Source organism: Panthera onca, chromosome D1 (assembly GCF_046562875.1).
Source record: "Panthera onca isolate mPanOnc1 chromosome D1, mPanOnc1 haplotype 2, whole genome shotgun sequence".
Taxonomy (NCBI): Eukaryota; Metazoa; Chordata; class Mammalia; order Carnivora; family Felidae; genus Panthera; species Panthera onca.
The window spans coordinates 55997460-56021999 of NC_138348.1; the positions used below are offsets into that span (position 1 = coordinate 55997460).

At 43.5% G+C, this 24540-nt stretch overlaps 1 protein-coding gene and 1 pseudogene across 5 annotated transcripts in view; one reads left to right on the forward strand and one right to left on the reverse strand.

Annotated features, from left to right (window-relative positions):
* CLPB (ClpB family mitochondrial disaggregase) overlaps positions 1-24540 on the reverse strand; it is a 143248-nt gene that overhangs the window by 80860 nt on the left and 37848 nt on the right. For 3 of the 5 annotated variants that reach the window (XM_060605702.3, XM_060605704.3, XM_060605706.3), the window contains exons 4-5: positions 10361-10464; positions 3973-4062 (exon numbers count right to left, since the gene is read on the reverse strand). In XM_060605702.3, the coding sequence (XP_060461685.1) occupies positions 3973-4062; positions 10361-10464 (194 nt within the window). The remainder of the gene's footprint in view (positions 1-3972; positions 4063-10360; positions 10465-24540) is intronic. The other 2 variants (XM_060605703.3, XM_060605705.3) reach the window with 1 other exon arrangement.
* LOC132661314 (large ribosomal subunit protein eL33 pseudogene) lies at positions 22097-22429 on the forward strand (annotated as a pseudogene).

Here is a 24540-nt window from a genome sequence, read left to right on the forward strand (position 1 = left end):
AATAGATAGTCAATAATGTTAATACATTTATTATTGTGCCCTTTCCTCTTCCTGATGCCACTCCAACTCTGACGAGAATCACCTCTCAGATTAACACTATACAATGTGTCAGGCTCATTGCAAGAGCCCATTTCATACTCAGTAGAGGGTCACAGGTGAGTCCTGATGCCTAATACCCTAGGACTTAGAGTCTTTCTCCAATACTCAAATAAATATATAACTCTTGGTGAAGTAAGAAAAAAAAATGGCCTCCATTTATTGAGCACTTACTATATGCCAGGTATTGTGCTAGGAACTTTACAACTATTTTCCTCCCAAGAATCATTAGGCTGTTATTATTATTATTCCTAGTTAATTAATGAAGAAACCATGACTTACAGGGTTGTATAAATTGTTTCAGATCACAATGATATTTAATAATTGAGCTGCTCTGTTTAACTCCAAGGCTTGTACTCTTTTCTCTATGTGATTACATGACATCATTATTCCTTTTATCTATATGTTACTCATCTTTTATGATTTAAACAGCCTGATCTTCACCGATCTCCTTTCCCTCTGTGCATTTGAGTAATGTCTAGTCTGTATCAAATTAGTTACCATTCTCTTTTTAGTCTTAAATGTTCTCAGTTGCCTCTTATGTATATTCTTGAACATGGCAGGTGCTCAATAAATACTTCCTTAGTGAGTGGATGTTGGAGTTTGTCTCCCCAAGCAGAAAACAGGTTTTTGAAGGAACAGATACTGTGTCTTACACATCTTTTTATCCTTCATACAAAGAAGGCACCCGTGGTCTCTAGGTTGGCCTATAGGTGGAATACCAAACCCCACTTGAAAATGGTTCTCACAGACACCATGTTTTCTGCCCATGGACCGGAAAATTTCTGCTTAAGAACAGGACTCTGCTTATCTCATTATTACCTTCTACTAGGAGCTCAGAAAAGGTTTGAAGAATTAAAGGTAATACTGGGTCCGCACTTACTCTACTGAGGGCACATCAAGGGCAGCCTTCCCCCAAGGACCCCAAACTCATCTTCTCTCACCCCCATGAAAGGGAAGGGGGAGAACAGGAAGGTTGGCCTAGAACTTCAAGAAGACAGGTTGTTGACCCTGCCTGTGGTGCTAGGCAGTGTGGCATCCTCTCTGGGCCAAGACCCCTTCTTTGAACACAGACCTAGGTCAAGCTTTCCAGAGCCCACATGTCACCTTCATACCATCATATTCAAAGAGTGGGGCAAACTCTTAAGAATGTGTTACTCTGCTGTCTGTAGACACGTTGGCACTGTGTTTGACCCTCCTCTTCTTCCCATCTCATCTAACTCTCACAGCAGTAACATCTCACAGCCATCTAGAGTCCCTCTGAGGTGGCCAATCATTACTCTGAGCTTAAACCTCCCCCACTGCCCCTGCTTTGCCCCCATCCCAACTAAAGCAGAATTCTTTCAGCTCCAGGGATCCTCCGGGTAGGGCTGGCAACAAGAGGAAGAGCCTGCCCTCTCTGCCTTTCAGCCAGTTATGCTACTTGGTTGGCCAAACCTGGTCCCTCTGTGCTCCCCATCTCTATACCTGCTTGCCTCTTCTCTGCCTTTTCTTCAAAATGTTAAAAACTTGCAATAAAAACAAATACAAAATGCTGTAATTAATAGCCAATTCCAAGCCAACCCAGCATCTCTACTAATAAACCTCAACACTTGCAAAAAGAACAATAAATTCTGCCTCTCTCTGGTTCTGAGGTGGTCTCTTTTATATCCAGTCCGTGTGTGTGTATGTATGTGGGTAAGTGTGTCTACATATATATTTATTTTCCTTTATTTCCCATCCAGGGAGGGGCAGAATAATGAACTGCGTGCGTCAGGGAAGATGAATCTGAGATACTAGGGAGCAGTGCAGTAAAAAGATTAAAGTGTTATTATTGTTGTTTTTTTTTCCCCCATGGTCCATTGTGACAGCTCGACCGTCATCTGTAAAAAATGTCTCAGCGAGAGATAATCATCGGAAACTCAATAAAGCGTCAGGGGGAGCCTCAGCCCCCATCAATCACTGGGTGCCTGGAAAATTTCAGCCCTCTGTCTCCCTTCCTGCTATCCATATAAATGTCTCTAATATATTTTGTGTGGTGTGTGGGACCCATCCCTGATTTGGAACTTTTGATGAAAAAATATTTATACACAAAATATGTAAATCAGTTAAAAATCACAAGACTAGTCCTTTGCCACCTCATCCCACTTTTCTTTTATTTTTATAAATGTATCAAATTTATTCTTTTTAACAAAACATGTCAACTCGTCTATCTCCCTCTCCTAGTCAAACATATATAAATATGGCTAAAAGGAGGGGAACAATTAACCTAACTGGATGATACACTTCATCTTGAAGTTGGCTAACAGGCGTGATGGATTCACAGTGCACTGTCCATCCTGGTGACTCTGTAGTGGCTGGCACTGCTGAGAAATGAGATGTAGAACCGCTGGCCCTGGAGGAGTGACAAGGCTGTGACATTGATGAGGAAGAGGCAGGGACATTATTAAAAATAATAACTTGCCCAAATAGCTTTTGGCCTGGCAGATTCCCAAGCCTTCCAAGACTCTGGACCAGCAGAGGTTCTGGGCTAAGTGTGGGACACCTAGAGGCTGCTCTGGTGGCCGGGTTCTGTGTAAGAGCAGGAGACAGTTCCGCTGGCATTTGGCTGCATCTCTCTGCCTCAGTTTCCTTTAGTGCCTACATCACAGGGCTGCTACGGGCACACAGCATCAGTGTTACCTGCTGCTGCAGCCACCTCATCACCATTATCTTATGGTGGCCCCAGTCTACTAATGCCACATCTTTCCCGTTCACTACTCTTCAAAATAAACCTGCTGTATGGCTGCTTCACCCGGACAAGTTCACTTAACAGCCTGAAACACATTTTTCTTTTCCTCACTGTTGTAGATATAATACACCCCCTCACACCCAACCGCACCCACCTTCAGGCCCTCCATAAAACCTTCTTATACTTTGGGGCTCAGATACCATTTTATTTCCTTGACTGCTTCAACCAGAGATTCTCTTCTTTGAGCTCTGATAGTCCTTATTATCTGCACCTCTGACTGGACACTTGTCAAAGACTGTCTTGGTCCAGTCTTCAATCTTTATTATTACTATTTACTTTTCTTGCTAGTATCTCACACATTTGCACAATGCCTTGTATCTTCTCAAGTGCTTTCATAAGTACTTCAATTTGATCTTTATAATAAACCAATAGTTTATTCTTTTCTATAGATGAAAAAAATCAAGGCTCAGAGAAATAAAGAGAAATGCCCGAAGTCACACAGTTAGGTGATGACCAGGCCACTCCTCAGACTCTAAATGTTTGGCTCTTTACAGACAACAGTTTGCTACCACTGAATAGCATTTGGAAGCCCATGTCAAAGATTCTGAATGAAGTTCCATAAAAGTATGGTGAGGATAATGATGATGATATAAAAACAGCAATTTACATTAGTGGAATTCCTTCTATGTTCTAGGTTTTAGGCTAGGGATAAATATACTATCTCTAACTCTTCTGGTAACCTTTATTTTACAAATAAGGAGACAGAGCCTCAGAGAGGTACAAAAAAATACCGCAGGTGTCATAGCTATTAAGTGTTCTGTACTTATGGCATTAGCCCACGACCTCACTAGGAGTGAAGCTTAAAGTGGCAAATAGGGTCTCTTCCAGGGAGAAAGTCCAGACGAGTTTTTAAAAGCAGTACAAGCCCAAGGCCAGAACTAACATCTGTAGACTTAAATCACGCTACTCAAAGACTGGGGACCTCTCTTACGCCCTTGGGAGGCTTATTCTTCCATCTAAATTTGTGTTTTCCAAGGGGATAGAGGGGCTGGGCACACAGTGGGTGCTGGGTGATTAACTTATACTGAATAGATGAGCTAAGATGAGACGACTCCCTGGCACGTCCTGGGGAGGGGGAGAAATGTTATAGAGAGCTGTTCCATTACCGCCAGTGGGAACTCCTAGCCATCTCCTGAACTCCAGGGCACTTGTCCACTGGTTTGTGATGCGCCAGCTTGCACCGTCCTGTCCCCCATCTGAAGACACAGAGATGGGGAGGTCAGCTGGAGCAGGCCAGGGCCTACAGCCCCTGGAGCTGTGGGAAGGGGACCACCCAGGCTATTGGGGTTAGCCTTGGGAGGTACGGCCTACTCCCCAGAAGGGTCCTATGCCAACCCAGCTTCTGCACGACTCATCTTTATTCAGCCACCACTTGGAGCTGAGAAGAGAAGCTGATTTATATCCTATTCTGGTCATGTTTCTGCCGTGTTTTATTGTTTTAATTGTACATATGAGAGGCGCTCAGAGTGCTCGCTTGCATTTCTGACAGCCCCAGACACCCAATGTTTATAACAGTTACTTACAAGCAGCCTGCGGCATCCCTGGCTGGGCGACTTGTTTACTGTTATCGTTAATTTATTGCCTCCTCCACCTGAGGATTGGGACCCACCACCCATCGGCCAGCCACAAGTGGAACTCTCCTGGAGTGAGCATGGGTGGGGAGCAAGGCACTGAATGGAATGTGGTCAAGATCAGGGAATGAGTTGGTAGAGAAGCAGCAGTGATCTCCACGTTCTCCTCCACATCTGTCCCTTCTATGTGCCTTTGTTTAAGCTGTGTCCCTGCTTAGAATATCCTTTCTTTTTTCCTTTCCTTTTCACCCTCCAAAGCCCAGCTCAAATCCTACTTCTAAGTACATTACCTGCTCTGATGGTGAGCCTGGAGTTTCTAGAATCTTAGAAATCACATGGCTGACAGGGGCCTTGGAGGCCATATTGTCCAATGACCCAGGGCAAGAATCCTCTATACAGAATCCCTGATGGGCAGACACCCAAGCCTCTGTCAATGCCCCTTGAGTGATGAGTTGCTCAGTACCTCCAAGGAAGGTTTGCATGGAGTCAAAACCCACTATAGTAGAGAAATTCTTCATCAAATGACATTATCCTTTACACTATGCTTTACTTATCTCTAGTCATCCTAATAGCCCTGTAGATGAGTACTGTTATCCCTATGTTAGAGAGGAGACAACTGAAATTCAAGAACCTTAAGTCACTTGCTTAAGACCATACAGCTTGTAAGTTACAGAACTTAGACGAATAGAGCTTAGATAACTGCCTGGCACCAAAGTCTGATCTTTCTCCAGGACACCATTATGCCTCTGAAGATGCCACTCTTGAGGGCTAACGACAATGGACAGAACAGTCAGGCCAGCAGGGTTTCTATGCCACGCACTCCTGTATCACTTGCACTAGCAGACCTGCCCTCTGCCCAGAAACACCAACTCTGACAAAGGTGGGAGATACTGTAATGTGCCTGACTGAGCAGGCTTCTTGCCAAGGAGCAATGGTCATATGTAAAACAGGAGAAGGGTTTCACTAGGAATGGGGCAACCAATAATAAAGTCTCAGAAAGGAGGTCACAGAAGTTTCTTTCCTTTCTAGACTGTGCCTGTGCTGAGCAGGCAGAACATAGACAACAAGGGCACTTCTCTGATACCTTTGGTCCCCTTGTTTGGATCCTCTCTCCTCCTCACACCTTGTCCCCTCACCTCTTACCTTAACTCTTTTCCTTGGGCAATTTTAGTCACATCCACTGTAGTCCCTACCAAGTAAATGCAGGGGGTTCCTACATCCCTATCTCCTGACTTCTCCTTTGAGCTCCAGACCCATACATCCAACTCTTCACCCAAATCAGAAATTGGGATGTCACCATGGATACCTCCTTTTCCACCAATTTCCACATTTGGCTAAGAACTCAACCTCATAGTATGTTGTTCGTATCTACTTTCTCCATTCCCAAAGATCACTTTTAAGAATCCCTAGAAATTATAAGTGCATTTTGGGGGAGACAAACATAGCTTCTCATCCAATTCTCAAAGGGGCCTATCATCCCCTAAAGGTCAAGAGCCATTGCTGATCACTCCCCTCCAACTTCATCCTCCACCCCATCAGAATGATCCATCTAAAATGCAAACGTAAACTGAGCATCTCCTTGCTTAAAATCCTTTAATGGCCTCCAGAAAACAGTGTGAGCACCCTAGGACTGTCCTACAATGTTCTTCTCATGTGGAACCCTGCTTCCCTCTCTAGTCTTACTTCTTGCTATTTTCTCAGCACTGTGGCAGATGAGTCCACCTGCTATCACCCACCCACCCCATGTCTCTGCATGTGTTGTTCCTTCTGCCTGGAAGATCCATCCCTCTTAGTCTGCCCGTCAATCTCCCACTCATACTTAAGACCCAATTCAAAACTTCCTAGATAGCCTGCCCTCAGGTAGAACTCATCATTGCCTTTATCAGTGCTATCTATATTCTTTGTACATCTACCTTTGCATTTATCACCCTGTACTGTGGTGTCTTGTTCATAGGTCTGTCTTCTCACTTGACTGGGAGCACTGTTGACTGGCTAGACCATGTATATTCATTTCTACATTCCCAGCATCTGGCAGAGTGCCTGACACTTAGTAAATGCTACTGAATTATAAAGAAATAAAACTAATAAGCAATTACAACTGTAGAGCACTTTACAATTCACACGTCATATACTTTATCTCTTGATGTTCACGATACTGATAAGGCAGAAAAATGATCTATTACTGGGATTTGGGGAGATCCTTCCAAGGTCACAAACTACAACTCACCTTTCAGTACTGAGCACAGTATAAGACCCACAGAAATTCTACTAGAAATTTAGTAAATTTGATGGACTTAGCATGGCCTCTGCTCCAAAGGTGAAGGACCGTCCAACTGAGCCTTTGACTTTCCTCTGGATTTGCTTGGACACACTCTGGGCAAGGGGCTCACATCTCGTATTCTATTCTAGCTTCCTCACACATCCCATAAGTCAGGTAACCTCCTGTGAAAAAGTATGTCCAATCCAAAGGAAAGAGAACCACAAGATTCTTTTGTTTCTGTCTACTTCATCAATGAGAATGACCCAGAATTGGATACAGTAGGCAATAAATAGTGGTTGAATAGATGAAAGAATGAGATATCTTTAAATGAAAAAAAGAAAGGAAATCTGGTTAAGAAGGAGCTAAAGTCTTGGTAAGGAGAGAGGAGAGTCCTGGGATGATTCTAAAGGACCGTCACTTTTTAGGACTTAGCATACATGAAGTTGGAGGGGAGACCACATTCAAACTGATATGTCAGGGAAAATCAGATAAGCTGCCAGAAAACTGTGGCAGGCAATGATGCAGTCTGGAATTTAACAACAACAAAACAAGTGCAAAGACAGGCATATCCTGCAAGCTACAAGATTGAGTTCATCAATGATTCTGACAAAATTCTAGTATTTTTTTTTTAATGGTTCTTTAACACTTAGGTAATTACTGGGTATCAGTATGGGTTCTCTATGGACAACACAAGGCCATGCCAGAATAATTTAGTATCTTTTGGGGAAAGGGTTACTGGGCAAAAAAAAAAAAAATATGGCAAATGCTAAACACATTTTATTTTCACAAGAAATCTAAGAAAATCTCTTAAAATTCTGTGGACAACAGGACAAATGGAGGCTAGAGATAAATGAAGTTTGGTGGATTCAGTTGTGAATGTTGAATAATGCTTCCAAATTGTCCTGATTATGAGGTCCAAGGCTCTGTACTGAATGGAATCCTTATGAACATTTAAACCAAAGACTAGCACATAAAGTACATGATAGCAGGGATCTTGTCTGTCTAATTCACCAATGCCTAGAACAGTGCCTGTTAAATAGGAATGTCATATGAATCCATAAAGCCTACACACCAAATTTGCAGATCATACAAAATGAGATACTTAACATTTTAATCTTTATTTCATAAGGAATATAATAGCCTTCTCCAATATTTTTGTTGTCTATCTACCTACCTATACAGAATGCAGTATGGCTAGTGTGAGAGCTAAAAATTCAGAGGAGGCAGGCAGGCAGCGGAAAGAAAGAAAGAAAGAAAGAAAGAAAGAAAGAAAGAAAGAAAGAAAGGAAGGAAGAAAGAAAATATCTACAACAGGGTTAGCACACTACAGTCTATGGGCCAAATCCAGCCTACTGCCTATTTTGTAAATAAAGTTTTACTGGTTCATATCCATGCACATTTATTTGTGTATTGTCTGTAACTGCTTCTGCACTATAGTGGCCAAGCTGAGTAATCAAAACTGAGGCCCACAAAGCTTAAAAGCCACTATACAGCTCTTTCTAGGAAAAGTATACTGACTATGGATCTAGAATAGAATGTTGGATATGAGCATCAATCTGGAGATAACAAAGACATAAAAGAATGCAGGGGTTGGGGACTGGCGTGAAAGTAAAGGTTAGACTACACGGCTTCACAGCTCTGAGATTCTGTGAAATCAAAAATAATGACTGAAGGGCAGCTGGGTGGCTCAGTTCGTTGAGCGTCGGCTTCAGCTCAGGTCCATGATCTCACGGCTTGGGAGTTTTGAGCCCTGCATCGGGCTCTGTGCTGACAGCTCAGAGCCTGGAGCCTGCTTTTGATTCTGTGTCTTCTCTCTCTCTGCCTCTCCTCTGCTTGCACTCTGTCTCTCTCAAAAATAAATAAGCATTAAAAAAAATTTTTTTTTTAAAATAATGACTGAACCCTGCTGGAATCCTGAGAGCAAGTGAGAGGGTACTTATTCAAACAATCCCTTCCCTTCCACCTGGCTCTGCTCTCTCAGCAAATGTTCCTCCTTGCTTTTTGGTGAGAGCATCTGGACAGAAGACAGAGCTAAGGACAGTAATACTGTGTTTGAGTAAAGAGAGGATAGCCCACAAAGCAAGTCTCCACATAGCAAGCTGCAAATATAGGGCAAGTTTGGTACTTATGAAATTCTCCTCTGAAACATGAAGTGAACATAATTCCTCCAGCTCAGTGGGGAATCCAAAGAGGCATAGGTCATGGCCTGCACATGGAACTGTCAGCTGAGGAGGAGAGAACAGACATATGGGCAGATTAGAGTTCAAATAACCATATAAAAGGTCAAGATTTAGAGAACATTCAAAAGAACAGCTGAGGGCAGGTTGCAATTATTGCCAAGGACAGTAAAGGCTTTGTAGAGGGTCTAGCCATAGCGGTGGAGCTTGACACAAGGAGTAGGTTTAGAGAGGTACAGAGGTAGAGAGGTAGAGAGGTAGAGAGGTAGAGAGGTAGAGAGGTAGGGGGAGGGCAACTCGACACTTCACCAGGGCAGCAATGCTCTGATGCTCTTAACATTGCTCTCGTGCTGCTGACTTGAGAAACCTCGCTGGGGCAGCAACAACCCCTCTGCTCTGGGCTACCAGAGCTATGTCAGTCTGGCAGCCTCACTGACAGCTCCGAGGGCTGAGCGCACCACTCCCCTGACTGGACGTCCCTCCAGTCAACGTTCTGACCCTCAGGCAGTCAGTGTGGCTGGCTGTCTTCCTGGCATCACTGCTGACCCTGAAGCAGCACTGCTCAGCTGCCCCGTTGCTGGAAACAGGGGTATCTCAGCCTCTGTAAGCAACACAGGATAACAGACAGGGAGGGAGGAGACCGTCCGAACAAGCAAAAGCCCAAAAGTAAAATATTCATTTCTGCCTGTAGCCAAAGCAACCCATCCTCTTCTAGACCTCACTTTCAAAGAACCACTCACCAGAGGCAACCAAGACTGACTTCACTGACTACCCTCCTACAGACATGTGACAAACCCTAGTACGGGTGCACATTGCCTCTTTCTTCTAAAATCCAAACAACCCACATGACACTTTTGGGAGGTGCTTATGACCACTGCATTTTACAAACATAAATGTCATGGCACAGAGAAGGTCCACATTTGTTCTGGGTCATAATGGTAAATTGAGGGGCCAGTCCCAGAGACAGGATTGCATTTTGCATATAGAAGGCGGGGGAGCAGTATTCGGAGTAGTATTCAGAGGGACTTCTGAGGCGGAGGAAATCAGTGAGGCTACTTTCTAGTTCTAGGGCAGGGACGGAACAGGGTAAGTCTGCAGGAAGTAGAAGAGGAACAAAGCCACATTCCATGCAGTTGCCTTAATTATTTTATGGAAACCTGCTCCATTGTCCACTCCTCTGAGGCTCCACAGGCTGAGGCACTTTCGGAACACCAGGTAAAAAGTACCCCCACTCCCTGCTGTGGTCATGAAGTCAGGCCTCTGTCTTATTCCCCGAGACTTTTGAAGGGACATAAATTAAATTATAGAGCCACAAGGGACTGTGAAAGGCATCTATTCTAAGCCTTTTGGGTTATCCATGAGTTCCCAGAGGATAAAGAACTTATAGACTCTCACTCTGAGTTGCTGGTAGAGCTGGCACAAAGCAAGACTGCCTGGTAGCCAAAGGGAGAAGAGTGCTCAGAACAGCAGGGGAGTCTATGCTTACCTTCCAAAGAATGGATTCCCTGCTCCTTGGCAGTCTTGTAAACACTGCTGAAATCATCCCCGAGGTTTGGGTCAGCGCCAGCAGCAAGGAGAACCTGCACCACACTGGAAGAAATCAGAAAGACAGAAGTGTCAAAAGCTGGAAACGCCTAGGAAGTAGAGTCTCAGGTTCTGATACCTGTTTGGGGATTGGATCTGCGTCTGTTCAAGTGAGTGGTACAGGGGAAACAACATGGACTCTGCCAGTGTGAAAGTCAAGGGTAGGAAACCTCTGAAACTTACTAGCTGAGAGGCTCTGGCCAAGTTATTTAACACCTTTCTAAGGCCCTATAGGCTTCCACAACTACAAAATACAAAGTATTTATTCAACAATTAGTTGTCAAATGCTTCCTGTGTTGTAGTCACTGTGCTAGGGTCTGTGCCCTCATGGAGGTTACAGTCTTCTGGGGAGGACAACAATTTAGCATAAAATTGTAGCAATGTGTGATCAAGGCTATGATGGAAGAAGTACCATGTGCAGTAGGAAACCAAGGGAAGGGATCAAGAAAGGCCTCCCAGAGATGTGGTATTTAAGGTATTTAAGACTTGAAGGCTACAGAGTCGGACCTGGGATGGTGAAATGGGAGGACTCAATGCGTTTACAGATCCTGGAGGCAAATGAGCACGGGGCTTCCCCTGAAGAAAGTAGGGCTGGAGCAGAGAGTGTAAGGGGGAGAAGCATGGGAGAGGAAGCAGGCCACTGAAGGGCTTAAAGGGGAAGGGACTTGACAACATACGCCTTTCCTCCCCACCTCAAAATACAAAGACTTAGAAAAATACATACCATATTGAAATACTAAATTAAAACATCCACCTCCTTAAAATTCCAAGAGTAGCCACTATTCACAGTTTGGTATATCCTTCCAAACCACTGCTATTAGAAAAATCACTTCAGTAGCTGTGTGTGAATGGACTGGAGGGAGGAGGACCAGAGTCAGGGGCCTCTACAGACTCAGTGAGGTTAAATTAGGTAAATTTATAAAGCACCAAGCATAGTATCCTTGACCCAGGAAGTGTTCGTATATACATTTACTTCACTCCTATTACAGAATATTCCTGCCAATGTTTTATTTTTTCTGTAACAAAAAAAAAAAATGTGTTCACTATAAAACATTCAGAAGATATAGATAATTAAAAAGAAGGAAATATTTTAGAATATGTAACAGGGGCGCCTGGCTCAGTCAGTTAAGCAACCAACTTGTGCTTTTGGCTCAGGTCATGATCTCATGGTTCATGGGACTGAGCCCCACGTCAGGCTCTGTGCTGACAGCATGGAACCTACTTAGATTCTCTCTCTCTCTCTCTCTCTCTCTCTCTCTCTCTCTCTCTTTCTCTCTGCCCCTCTCCCCTGCTCACATGCACGGGCTCTCTCTAAATAAATAAATAAATAACCTTAAAAAATATGGTTTAAAAAAGGGAATATATAGCATCCATTTTTTCAATGTACATACATTTTTATTTACAAAAATAAGATCATACATAAATTTTCTCTGAACACACACAAACACACATATTTCCATGTTTTAAGTATTTGTCTATCACACTGGGTTTTTTTTTAATGTTTTATTTTATTTTTGAGAGAGACAGAGCAAGAGCAGGGGAGGGCAGAGAGAGAGGAAGACACAGAATCAGAAGCAGGCTCCAGACACCGAGTGTGTCTGCACAGTGTTCTGACCCCGACTCATCGCTCGAACCCACGAACTGTGAGATTGTGACCTGAGCTGAAGTCAGATGCCTAACCAACTGAGCCACCCAGGAACCCCTGTCTACCACATCGGTTTTTAACAGCTGCACAGTGTTCTACTATAAGACTATTGTATATTTTATTTAGCCAATCTCCTATTGTAAAACATTAGATTATTTTTAATATTTCAGTAACACATGTCTGATTATTTCCTTTGGCTAAATTCATTGGAGATGAAGTCCTAAGTCAAAAGCTTAAACCTTTTTAAGGGTTTTGATAAATATCACCAAACTGAATTTCAGAAAGACTGTACCAATTTTTATTTTTACTAGCAAAGGAAAAAGAGAGTAACTGTTGGGCCTTCCTTTCTCCAAAATAGGGTGTTTATCGGGGTGCCTGGGTGGCTCAGTCGGTTAAGCGTCCGACTTCAGCTCAGGTCATGTTCTTGCGGTCCGTGAGTTCGAGCCCCGCGTCGGGCTCTGGGCTGATGGTTCAGAGCCTGGAGCCTGCTTCCGATTCTGCCCCTCCCCCGTTCATGCTCTGTCTCTGTCTCAAAAATAAATAAACATTACAAAAATTTTTTTTTCAAAATAGGGTGTTTATTTTTCTTCATCACGTGTCAATCTGGTAAAAAGAAATGGAATCACACTACCGTTTCAACTGAATTTCTTTGATTACTAATGAGGTTGGACTTAAAAGAATATGTTTAGGGGGCACCTGGGTGGTTCAGTTGGTTGAGTGTCTGACTTCAGCTCAGGTCACGATCTTGTGGTTCATGGGATTAAGCCCCATGTCAGGCTCTGTGCTGACAGCTCAGAGCCTGGAGCTTGCTTCAGATCTGTGTCTTCCTCTCTCTCTCTGCCCTTCCCCTGTTCGCCCTCTCTCGCAAAAATAAACATTAAAAAAAAAAAAATGTTTAGTAGTTAGTTGTGTTTCTTTTTTAATGAATCACAACAGTTGATTTTATTTTCATAATGTCCTTTGACCATTTTTCTCTTAGTATGTTAATCTTTTGCTTACTGGCCTTCAGAACTGTTAATGCTTTTGAAGGCATAAGTGGTAAGCAGTTCAAAAACTTACTCTAATTATTATAACTATTAAAAAGTCAAACAGTAGTTTTAGTTTTTCTCTTCTTTGTTAGATTTTCAGTATCTGTAACCATCAGTGTTGAGGGTTTTCCCTGTACTAACTGGCTTGAATTTCATTACCTTCAACAGGCAAACAACCTGGCTCAATTACTTGCTGCATAAATGAATGAATTTTAGTAATTCCCATGTCCACAGACACACACTCCTCACAGACAGATCAAAGAACCAGAAGCGATCTCCCACGTAGCTGAGGTGCTTCTACAACTGATCTAGCATGGTCAGGTTGAATCTCAGGTGTCTATTCACCTTACCTACAAGGATCTTAAGAAGTACCTTTCACAGGTAATCCTTGTAGGGTATGGATTATAATTCCAAAGAGAAATGAGAAGTGTCTGTAAGCAGCTAAAATCCACGTCTAAAACTCAGATACTGAATTCATAGCAGAGTCTGTCAGGTTCTCACTTGGAGACATATTTGTTCTTAGTTTACACATAAGTGGGATGAGACTGTTTCCCAGAAGATTAAAAGCCAAAGGGTACAAAAAGGCTGTTATACATAGGCAAATCAATTGACAGCAGTGAGAAAAAATATCTGCTAGAAAGGTAGTATGATATAGAGGTTAAGAACACTGGCTTTAAGAGGTGCCTGGATGGCTCAGTTGGTTAAGCATCCGAGTCTTGATTTCAGCTCAGGTCATGAGCTCACAGTTCATGGGATCAAGCCCCGTGTTGGGCTCTTTACCAACAGCAGGGCATCTGCTTGGGATTCTCTCTCTCCCTTTTTCTCTCTGCCCCTCCCCTGCTCACTTTCGCTCTCAAAATAAATAAACTTTAAAAAAAAAAAAAAGAATATGGCTTTAAAATCGGGACAATCTGGGTTGCCTGGGTGACTCAATCAGTTAAGCATCCAACTTCGGCTCAGGTCATAATCATGCGGTTCGTGAGTTCGAAGCCCGTGTCGGGCTCTGTGCTAACAGCTCAGAGCCTGGAGCTTGCCTCAGATTCTGTGTCTGCCTCTCTCTCTGCCCCTCCCCTGCTCTCACTCTCTCTCTCTCTCTCTCTCTCTCAAAAATAAATAAACATTTAAAAATAAATAAAATAAAAATTAAAAAATAAAATAAAAATAAACAAAATAAAATCTGGGACTATCTGAGCATCAACATGAATAATGACAGTAACGGATTACAACCCATTGAGTAAAATAAGATTCCATAATTCCATACTGAAAACAAGTTAATGGAGAGAAAGGAAAGCTCTTCCTTACTGTAGAATGACAACTAATAAATGTAGAAGGTATGATGAAATTAGAACATCATTTTGCAATCTCATAATTATCAAGGATAATAAGAGCATCTGGCTTATATGGCTGTGTTAACGCATGTAAAGTGCTTAGAACACCATCTGCCATACAATAAGTGCTCAACAAACATTGGTTATTATTATTACTATGTACCTGACTCTGTGGTTGGGCTGTGGGGAAGTCAAGAGAAATGTGAATTAAGACACTTAAATTAGGAAGACAGAATGATATTTTATAAAAAGCACAGAGAGACCTGGGTTTAAATTAAAGCTCTGTCATTTACTGCCTGTGACCCTGGACAAGTTACTTCACCTCTGAGACTCCATTTCCTTACCAGAATAATGGAGATAATGACGCCTCCTTTTCAGGTTATGAGAAAGTATGTGAAACTTTGTGGCACATGGCACATAGAAGGAGCTCCACAAATACAAGCTCTCTTCCCTTTCTCCATATAATCTTAGTGATAACAACATGAATCTGGGCCACAGTGGGCACGTATACCTGACCACCCTTCCCCCAGGACTCATGCCGGCACAGCCTTGTGTTAAGAAGGCAGCTCTTCTATATTCTGCACAAGTCAGCTTGTTATAAAATCCAAGTGACAAAGGTTTGTCGATCTAAACTCAAAGGGACATAATTTGGTTAATCCTCAGATGCTGTATCCAATCACCATTCAATCACAACCCCTCCCATGGCAGGCTGTCCCTCCAGGCAGCTGGTGTCACTAACTGTGCTAACCTGGGCCTCTCCAGGTTCATGAGTATTGATTCCGTCTGTCCAATTTGTAGGCTGCAAGACGTGTCCAAGCAACCAAGTATGCCGCCCTTGGCCCTGGAGGGCAGACAGTGGTCTGGTAGGATGGAGAGAAGACAGTGACTAGGCTCGGCCCTCAGGCAGCTAACCCAATCAAAGGGAATGGGCAATTCACTTCACAAACTTGGAGGCCAAAGAGGGTAAGCAACCAAGCTAGTGACTCATTCTGCAACCTCAGAGAAAATTTCCCTCACTTTTTTTTTTTTTTTTAATTTTTTTTTTTCAACGTTTTTTATTTTATTTTTGGGACAGAGAGAGACAGAGCATGAACGGGGGAGGGGCAGAGAGAGAGGGAGACACAGAATCGGAAACAGGCTCCAGGCTCCGAGCCATCAGCCCAGAGCCTGACGCGGGGCTCGAACTCACGGACCGTGAGATCGTGACCTGGCTGAAGTCGGACGCTTAACCGACTGCGCCACCCAGGCGCCCCTCCCTCACTTTTAATAAAACTCAAAAGGCAGCAGCCCCACTATGGGGTATTGCTAGGACTAAAGGAACTGTGGCTGCTTAGTGGCCAAGAATGGCACCAAACACCTTGCCAGATGGCTAGGAGGCTTTTTGTCCAAGGGCCATTTACATACTTAGAAAGCATCTAATCCAGAGCTTCACGGGGATCAAACCCCTCTTGGAGAAGCCAGCCCAGATCAGGCCAGAGGGCTACATGACTACGCTTAGCTCTGGTAATCAAAGCTAGCTCTGACGACCAAAAGAAGTGTCCAGACCTGTGGGCTACAGCAGGACAAAAACAGGCTAGCCAGGTTAGAGAAAGCTACGGCAAAGCTGGTAAGAACAGACTTAGCAGTTGGCCATGCCCAGCAAGTATCAAAACGTTCAGAGTCAAACTAGAACCAAGGGCCAGAGACTAGGCAGCACTGATATGTGGTAGAGAGTCAAAAGCCAGGTCAGATGTTAAGGGCTAGGAGCTAAAGGAGAACAGTAGGCCACAAACCAAGTAAGCAGCCAGAAACTAAGGAATATCCAGGTACCAGAGGTCAAGGCAAGGCAAAAGAAGCAGAAACGAGAAGCAGCAGTAAGACTTTGGAAATGAAGTGATTTCTGTCTCTTTGATGCTTTTTGCTGAAGCAGAAACAAATCCCCAGGTTCAGAACTATATCGGGGAGAAGGTGACTTATATGGGGAGAAGGTGAGTTGGCCCATCTGGCTGACAAGGGGAGTACAAGGTCAGGAGTAAAATGAGATTCTGATGGCACAAAGGGAAGCAGACACTGCTATTTGAGGTGATCCATCAAAGGACAACTGCAGCCTCCCCTCTGTTCTCGTGCCAGCATACTAGGTGCCATTTTGTACGTCTGGGTTTAGATATTACTGCCTTAAATTTGGATAGCTGGTACCAAACAGACTTTGGTGTATGGGCTAGGCCTTTGTGGTCTTAACATCTGGATTAAAGGGGGCAGAGTAAGTCATTCCATGCACTTAACGTTTTTCTACAACAGGAAACATTTCTACTCAAAGGATCTATGTCAACTACTCTTCAAGTTCTCCATAGGCAAAGACTTAAGAATATCAGCAATTCTCCAAGCCAGCTCAGGATTTGGTCTCCGGTGGTCTGTGGAAAGATATGCCTACCAATGTGAGGATTAGTCTCAAAGGCTAGAGAGAATTTCCAGACTCTCTTTCCCTAATTTCAAGATTCAGAGGATGTGTACAGCCCAAGAGGACAGGAGTCTGTCCTTTCATGACCTGGCTCTAGCAGCAGTACTTCCTTCCTGTGTGCCCATCAGGATCTGTTCTGTTCTTATCTCCACTCAGTACTCACCAAAAAGGCAGGGTCTTGTGAATACTGAAGGTGAAGGAAGTGAGGGTAAACTCTGATCCTAGGCTGAGAGCTATTTTTTTCTCTGCCTTGTTTCTACTGCCTGCTAGTACAAATATCTATTTTCTTAAGGGTACAGAATGGCTAAGTAGGAGGAAGGTAGTAGTCTAATCATAAGAGCTAACATTTGTGTATACTTCCCACATGACACTGTTTTAAACACTTTATATATAATAACACATTCAATCTTTACAGCAACACAATGAGGCAGGTTATGCATTAAGAAAACTGAGGCACTGCATGGTTAAGTAACGTGTCCAAGGTATCATTCAGCTGTAAGGAGTAGAGGTGGAATTCAAACCAGGGCAGTGTGGCTACAAAGTCCATGTCCTTATCCCTCTGCCATGTTGCCCCTCACGCTCCTATACTGACTCCCAAGAGCTAACAATCTGTGGGAACGCTGTGCCTCAAGTCAGGTTTTAGCAGCAAAGCTAGGATCAGAAAGTCCAACAGAAAGATGGGGCAAGGGTATGAACAGTGAATTCCCAGAGGAAGAAACAAACAAAAAAGATTATCATTAAGTATATGAAAAGATCCTCAAACTTATGTTATTAGAGACATGCAAATTAAAACAATGAAATATCACTTTAAATCCAACATATTGGCAAAAGTTAGAAAGCTAAAAAATGCCAAGTGTTGGAGAGGACATGGGGTTCTGGGACTGTTCACGTACTGTCAGGATAGACTGGTGCAGCCACTCTAGAAGCCAAGCTTGTAACACTTTGTCAAATTAAAGTACCTTACTCTATGACCCAGCACTTCTCTTGAATATATATATCCCAGAGCAATTCTTACACAGATCCATAAAAGGCGACATGGAAGATGTTCATCCCAGCATTTTGTGACAGTGGGGAGTTGCAGGCAATCAAGTATCCATCACTGGGGAATGAGTTAAGTTCAATGTGGTAGAGACACACTATCTGATATAGCAGTTAGAAGCAACAGACTAGATATACATTCAACAACACCAACATGATCTTTTAGAAGGGTTGATTCCCTATCCCCTTCTATTAATCATTAACTGAACTTAACCACTTGTTCCAAAGGTTTATTCCTTTAGGAAGTCTCTCAACTGCAGAACTTCTAATTCCTATGATGATCTGGTAGATCTTGGGGACTAATGGGTTAAGGACCCAGAGAAAACAATGAATTCTCTGAAGTACACCAAAGACCGTCAAATGTGCCACGACTTCTGCTGGGAGTGCCCCCCCTCTCCTTCAACTGGTTAGTGCTCATCACTTTCAGGGCTCTTCAGTGATAAGGTCACCAATTCACTGAGTCTTGTCTGACCTCCAGCCTGGATCCATGCCCTTCTTATTTGTCTACAGAATGCAACACCCACACCCACGGGTAGGTGACCCTGATCATATTGTACCATGATTGCCTATTTACTCGTATTTACCTTTCCTGCTAGACCATGAGGCATAGAGACCATGTCTCCACCTTCCTTCCCAGCTCCTTGCCCAGTGCCTGGGTCAAAATGGTCAGTAGATGCTTTCTGAATAAGTGCATGAATAAATGATGAATAAATAAAATTATTATTTTCTCCATAAGTTTATTTATTTTGAGAGAGAGAGAAAACAAGCTGAGGAGGGGCAGAGAGAAAGGGGAGCAGAGGATCTGAAGCAGGCTCTGTGCTGACAGCAGAGAGCTTGATACAAGGCTCGAACTCACGAACTAGGAGATCATGACCTGAGCCGAAGTTGGATGCTTAACCTACTGAGCCACCCAGGCACTCCAATCATTATTTTATTTGATGGGAAACAGAGAATGGTAGATGGCAACTGTCTCAGCCCTGCCTAGCCATCTCCTATCTGAGGTTCCAAACTAGGCCACAGGTGGTTTAGCCGTGGAAAACCTTCATCTTCCTCTCCTGAGCATGAGGCCTTTCCTGCCTTCCACCAGGCAGTTCCCAGACAAAGGTGAGGAAATGAATAGGAGAGTGGTCCCTAACTGGAAGCTCCTGGGACTCATGAAACTCCCTTTGGAACCACAGCCCCCAAGAGGCACATTTTAATTTGCTGATCAGATTATAATTAGATTAGAGGTGGGAGCTCATGTAGGAAGGTTGGCTCACACCGACCTTGATGAGCTCCTGCTTTCAGGACAGTGGGGTGTCACAATGCATGGAAGATAGTTACATCGATCGATGTTAAGGCTTTCTGCTCTCAGTGGCCGGAGGGGCTTGGGGTTGCCACATTGTTTAGGAAAAAGCAAGGAAACCTGTGGTGTGGGCCGAGGCCTATGCTGGGCAGGCACGTGTCAAAGACAGCTGGTGAGCAGCTGGAGTTGGTGAAGCAAGAAGGGCAGTGATCCCAGCTCCAGGTCGTCCCCACACAATGTTGAGCTTCAGGAGAAGCTCCTCCAACTCCTCCTCCCCTCTACCCGCCCCCCTACATGCAAAGCATAGGGTCACTGTGATGAGTGTCACGGGTCCCAAGGAGAAGACAAAGAGTTGACCTATTCTCAACCCAGTGCACACCTCGATGAAGGGAGGAAGCAAAGAGGTCAGAGTTCAGGAGGTTTGCTGGAAAGTCAAATGAGCTGTGGCTCATTCAGCCTACTGGCTGGTCTATGAGCTGGTCAGGAAAGCAGGGTGGCCTGACCAAAGGCACCGGCATGTGTTAAATCTAAAGGTCCTTTGGCATGGGGGCATGAAATGGGAGTGGAGAGGGTGAGGAAAGCAGTTTTCTTTTTTTTTTTAAATTTTTTTTTTTCAACATTTTTTATTTATTTTTGGGACACAGAGAGACAGAGCATGAACGGGGGAGGGGCAGAGAGAGAGGGAGACACAGAATCGGAAACAGGCTCCAGGCTCCGAGCCATCAGCCCAGAGCCTGACGCGGGGCTCGAACTCACGGACCGCGAGATCGTGACCTGGCTGAAGTCGGACGCTCAACCAACTGCGCCACCCAGGCGCCCCGTAGTTTTCTTTTTAAAGCAGGTTCCTTAGGCCAAAGCATAAGAGACTCTTAAAAACTGAGAACAAACTGAGGGTTGATGGGGGGTGGGAGGGAGGAGAGGATAGGTGATGGGTATTGAAGAGGGCATCTTTTGGGATGAGCACTGGGTGTTGTATGGAAACCAATTTGACAATAAATTTCATATATTAAAAAAATAAATTAATTAAAAAAAATGAAAAGTTAAAAAAATAGTAATAATAAAGCAGGTTCCTTAGGAAACAAACTAAGGATCAGGTAGGAGGCAAAGTACCTGTATAGAAAATGTGCCCCAATTTTCTCAAAAGAGGATAATAATCTTTTGTTTACTTCCCTCAAAAGGTAAAAGTCAATAATCATAGTAACAGCAGCCATAGTGTGAAAAGCACTTTACATTCACTATTTCAGCTCCATATAACCACTTGCAATGAGGTACTAGTCCCATTTTATAAGTGAATAAACTGAGGCTCAGCAAAATAATGTGAATTGCCAAAGTATACACATTAATTAAGCATAGGAACCAAGATTCAAATCCAGGTCTGTGTAAGGCCAAACCTAGTACATATTCCACTAAACTACACTGGTTCTCACTCATCCAACTATCCATCCATTAGTGTGTCTTACTATCCCATAATTACTGAGCCCCTACTGTGTACCAGGGACAGTGACATTTTCAGATGGTATAGTCAAGCAGGTCATAGCAGCCAGCTGGGTTAAAAGGGAGTCTCATTCAGATGGACAGGGTCAAAATCAGTGGTGAGATCATTTGGGGGAAGGCTCAAGGAAGACATGGCACATTAAGGAGAGGGGCAAGGAATCAAGACCACCATCACAGGGTTTCCAACACAATCTCGATTTCACATCCTTAGCCTAGTTTCAAATGTAATTCCCTATCTTTCATGTCTTTCAATCTGTGCTCTGTAATATATGGTTTTCAAACCTATGGGCTAATGTGGTCAAGCTCTGATGGTAGGGATTTCACCACAGTATGGGCCTGATTAGGCTCTCTCTAGGCAAATGATCTATAAGAGCACGCTGGGGCTGATATTTTTCTTCAACTCTGGATGAAAATAACAACAAGAAAACAAAAAATATTAATAACACAAGCAGATATCTATGCACTAAATAGTCTTATGTGCATCTTATGTGGAGATTAAATCTTCACAATCACCATTGCTGAGGTAGGTGCTATTATTATTCGCATTTTGCCGATGCGAAAACAGAGCTAGTTAAGAGATACAGCTAGGTTTTAAACTCAGGCAGTCTCCTTCCAGAGCTCTTGTTCCTCACCACTGTCATACATAACTGGACTGTGTACTCCCCAAAGCAGGGACTGTGCTTGACCATCTGTTTCTCACACATAAGACCCAGTACAGACCAGTAAATATTTGTTGCATCAATTCACTTCTGGGGCCTTAACACTGCACTGCTGATACGCAGAGTTTTTAGTCAGCTCCTGGGCTTTATTTGCTAGTATTGCTAAGTTGGGACTTCCTCACCCTGCATTTTATGGTTGGTTTTTGGTTTTTTAATTGTAGACTTAAACACTCATCCCTATTAATGTTTATCACCACAGATTTAACCATTGTTCTAACCCACTGAGTTCTTTTTTCATGTCCACAATTCTTTCACCTAACATATTAGCTCTCTCTCTAAGCTTCATTTAATCTGCCAATTGGGTTGGCATTTATCCATGGTCTCAATAGAATCACTGATGTAACTACTGAAAAGGACGAGGCCCTGTGGCTCACCACTTGAGTCTGCTCTCCAGTCTCCAATCATATATACACAACATATGAAATAGGTCATTCACCATTTATTAGTCTGTCTGAACTATTCTCCACATCATACTTTATTCATGCGAAATGTCATGAGAGACAAATACCTTGCTGAAACCCACACACACCTACTATACTGCTTGTATACTCCTGACCCACTAGCCTGCAGCCTTATTTAAATAAGCAGCTCACCTCTTTCCACCATCTTGGACCCTTGGACCCTGTGGAAGCCTGCTGGGAACAGGACTCTTAAAACAACAAATATGTCTGTTAGGCTGTAGTCCAAGGCCATTTTTGTTGGCTATAAGTGAGGTCTTTGGAACCAGAGGGAGCACACAGCTCTTCTTAAAACTGAAGATGTTTATGCTCTAGATAAAACTGAATTCTATCTAGGCAAGAGATATGCGTATATGTACAAAGCAAAGAACAACACAGTGACTCCTGGTGGCAAACCGAACAAAACCAGAGCAATCTGGAGAAAAGTAACTTGTGCTTGTGGAACCACTGGCATGGTTCATGCCAAATTCTGAAGCAATCTTCCTGCTAAAGCCTCTGGCCACAGAATCCGTGTGATGTTGTACCTCTCAAGGATTTAAACTTAATGAAAAGTAAATAAAGGTATAGTTTGTTCTCTTAGACAGGTAGACAGGTAGAAAGAAAGAAAGAAAGAAAGAAAGAAAGAAAGAAAGAAAGAGCGAGCCCATGGCAGAGAGTGGATCTGATGTCTTTAAAGAAAAGATGTGGGAGTGAATCATATCACAGTCCTTAGAAGTTGAACATCCTTCCCAATGTATCCTTCCCCATGACCAGGATGAGCACTGGATGCTCTCCTTGTTGGTCCCAACTGAAACTCTCCAGGAGATCACTGAACACAGAACTCCCGAACAAGATATAGTGTTGGAGAAGGGGGGTTATCCTGAGATTGTTATGTTAGGCAAATGAGCTGGCACTGCTTTCCAGGGACCACTGTCTTGGGTTGCCTGAGGTCAAGGCATGCATCTGCCAAACTAGAATCGGTGCATGCTGGAATTGGAATATCATTACTATGAAACAGGATTATCTTGAGCAATGATTCCAAATGGGATTAGAAATGACTCTGTTACTCAGACATAATCGGCCACAGCAGCAGCAGTGGGATAAAATCAAACTCGGCACACTTTTCTGGGGACATGATGCTGGCATTCCGGGCACCTGGCCAGCATTCTCACCCACCCTTTCTTGCTGGGAAATACTGAGCACTGTCCAGCATCGGGCAGGTGGCCACCTGGGACAAGAGCCAGTCCTATATCAAAGTGTCCTGCTCTGGGGTCTCATGTTCTAGGCCCAGTTTCTAGGATGAAAAGGAGTGGAAAAAATCTCCAAAGCCCTACTACTTCTGAGTCACCTAAAGGTATTGGTGAGAGACAAGTAATACCCTACATTCAAAGACAGGCTTACCTGTAGACCATTCACTAATTTCCTCCTGGAGTGACCAATAATCAACAACAAGAATAATAATTAAGGCACCACTACTACCACTAACCAAAGTAACAAAGCCTTATCAAGTGCTTACAATATGGTAGGCATTGTTCTAACACTACATATATTTACATATTTAAACCTCAAAACAGCCTTTTGTGGTAGATCTACTTATTATCCCCATTTTATAGTAGATGTGAAGAAACAATCACAGATAAGTGAAAGAACTTGCCGAGGTACATAACTAGTAAGAGAAAGAATGTGGTTGAGCCCAGGTAATCCAGCTCTAGAGCTACAGCTGTACCAATGTTAGGCTACCAAAGACTGAGAGGATCATGGCCTGTGTTGGATAAGGCCTTTCCTTCACATTCTCTGGTCTCTAGCCTCTGCTAGATCCTCCAACAAGATCTGGCACAGTCCTACTTTCTCACCTTTGTGAACCTATGCTCACCACAGTCCTTCTCCCAGAAATGCTGTCTTTCTAGCCCCCACCTCTATCAATCAAAATCCTGTCCAACTTTCAAGGCCCACCTCGTATGAAAGGCTTCCCTTAATGATGTTGCCTCTACATGGCGTGATCTACACCTAGCACTATAGGTGATCTTCACTGAGGCACTAACCACATTCTGCCTCATTCTACAGTTAAAGTGGGACTTGTTTATCCCTTTACTGCCAGATTTTTAAGATTTTTATTTTTAAGTAATCTCTCTACCCAACATGGGCCTTGAACTTACAACCCCAAGATCAAGAGTTGCATGCTCTACTGATTCAGTCAGGCACCCCCCAATTGTCAGCTTTTTGAGAAACGGAGAATGTTTTGTCTGTTTTTAGACTTCTCATAATCATCCAGCACATCATCAAGAAACCCTAATTGAGCTGACTTCACTCTAGTCCCAGCACCCCTTAGGCCAACCCATAGCCTTGCTCCCCACCATCTCCCTCCACAGGCAGCATACTCCAGTGGAAAAAATGAGAATCTGTGGTTCAAAGATACCTGGCTTCAAATCCTGGTTCCCTCTTTCACTTATTAAACAACCCTGGGTATCCCTGAGCTTCACTTTCCCCATCTGCAAAATAGGGATAATAATCCTTCCCTATTTGGATTGCAGTGAGGATTAGAGACAACCTGAGAAGTGCCTGACATAGGCTTGGCATACAGAAGGCACTCAATCATAACCATAGCCGTGATCACTACAGTCAGAAGATCAGCCAGCACAGCACAGGCAACAAGCAGCCAGGCCAAGAACAG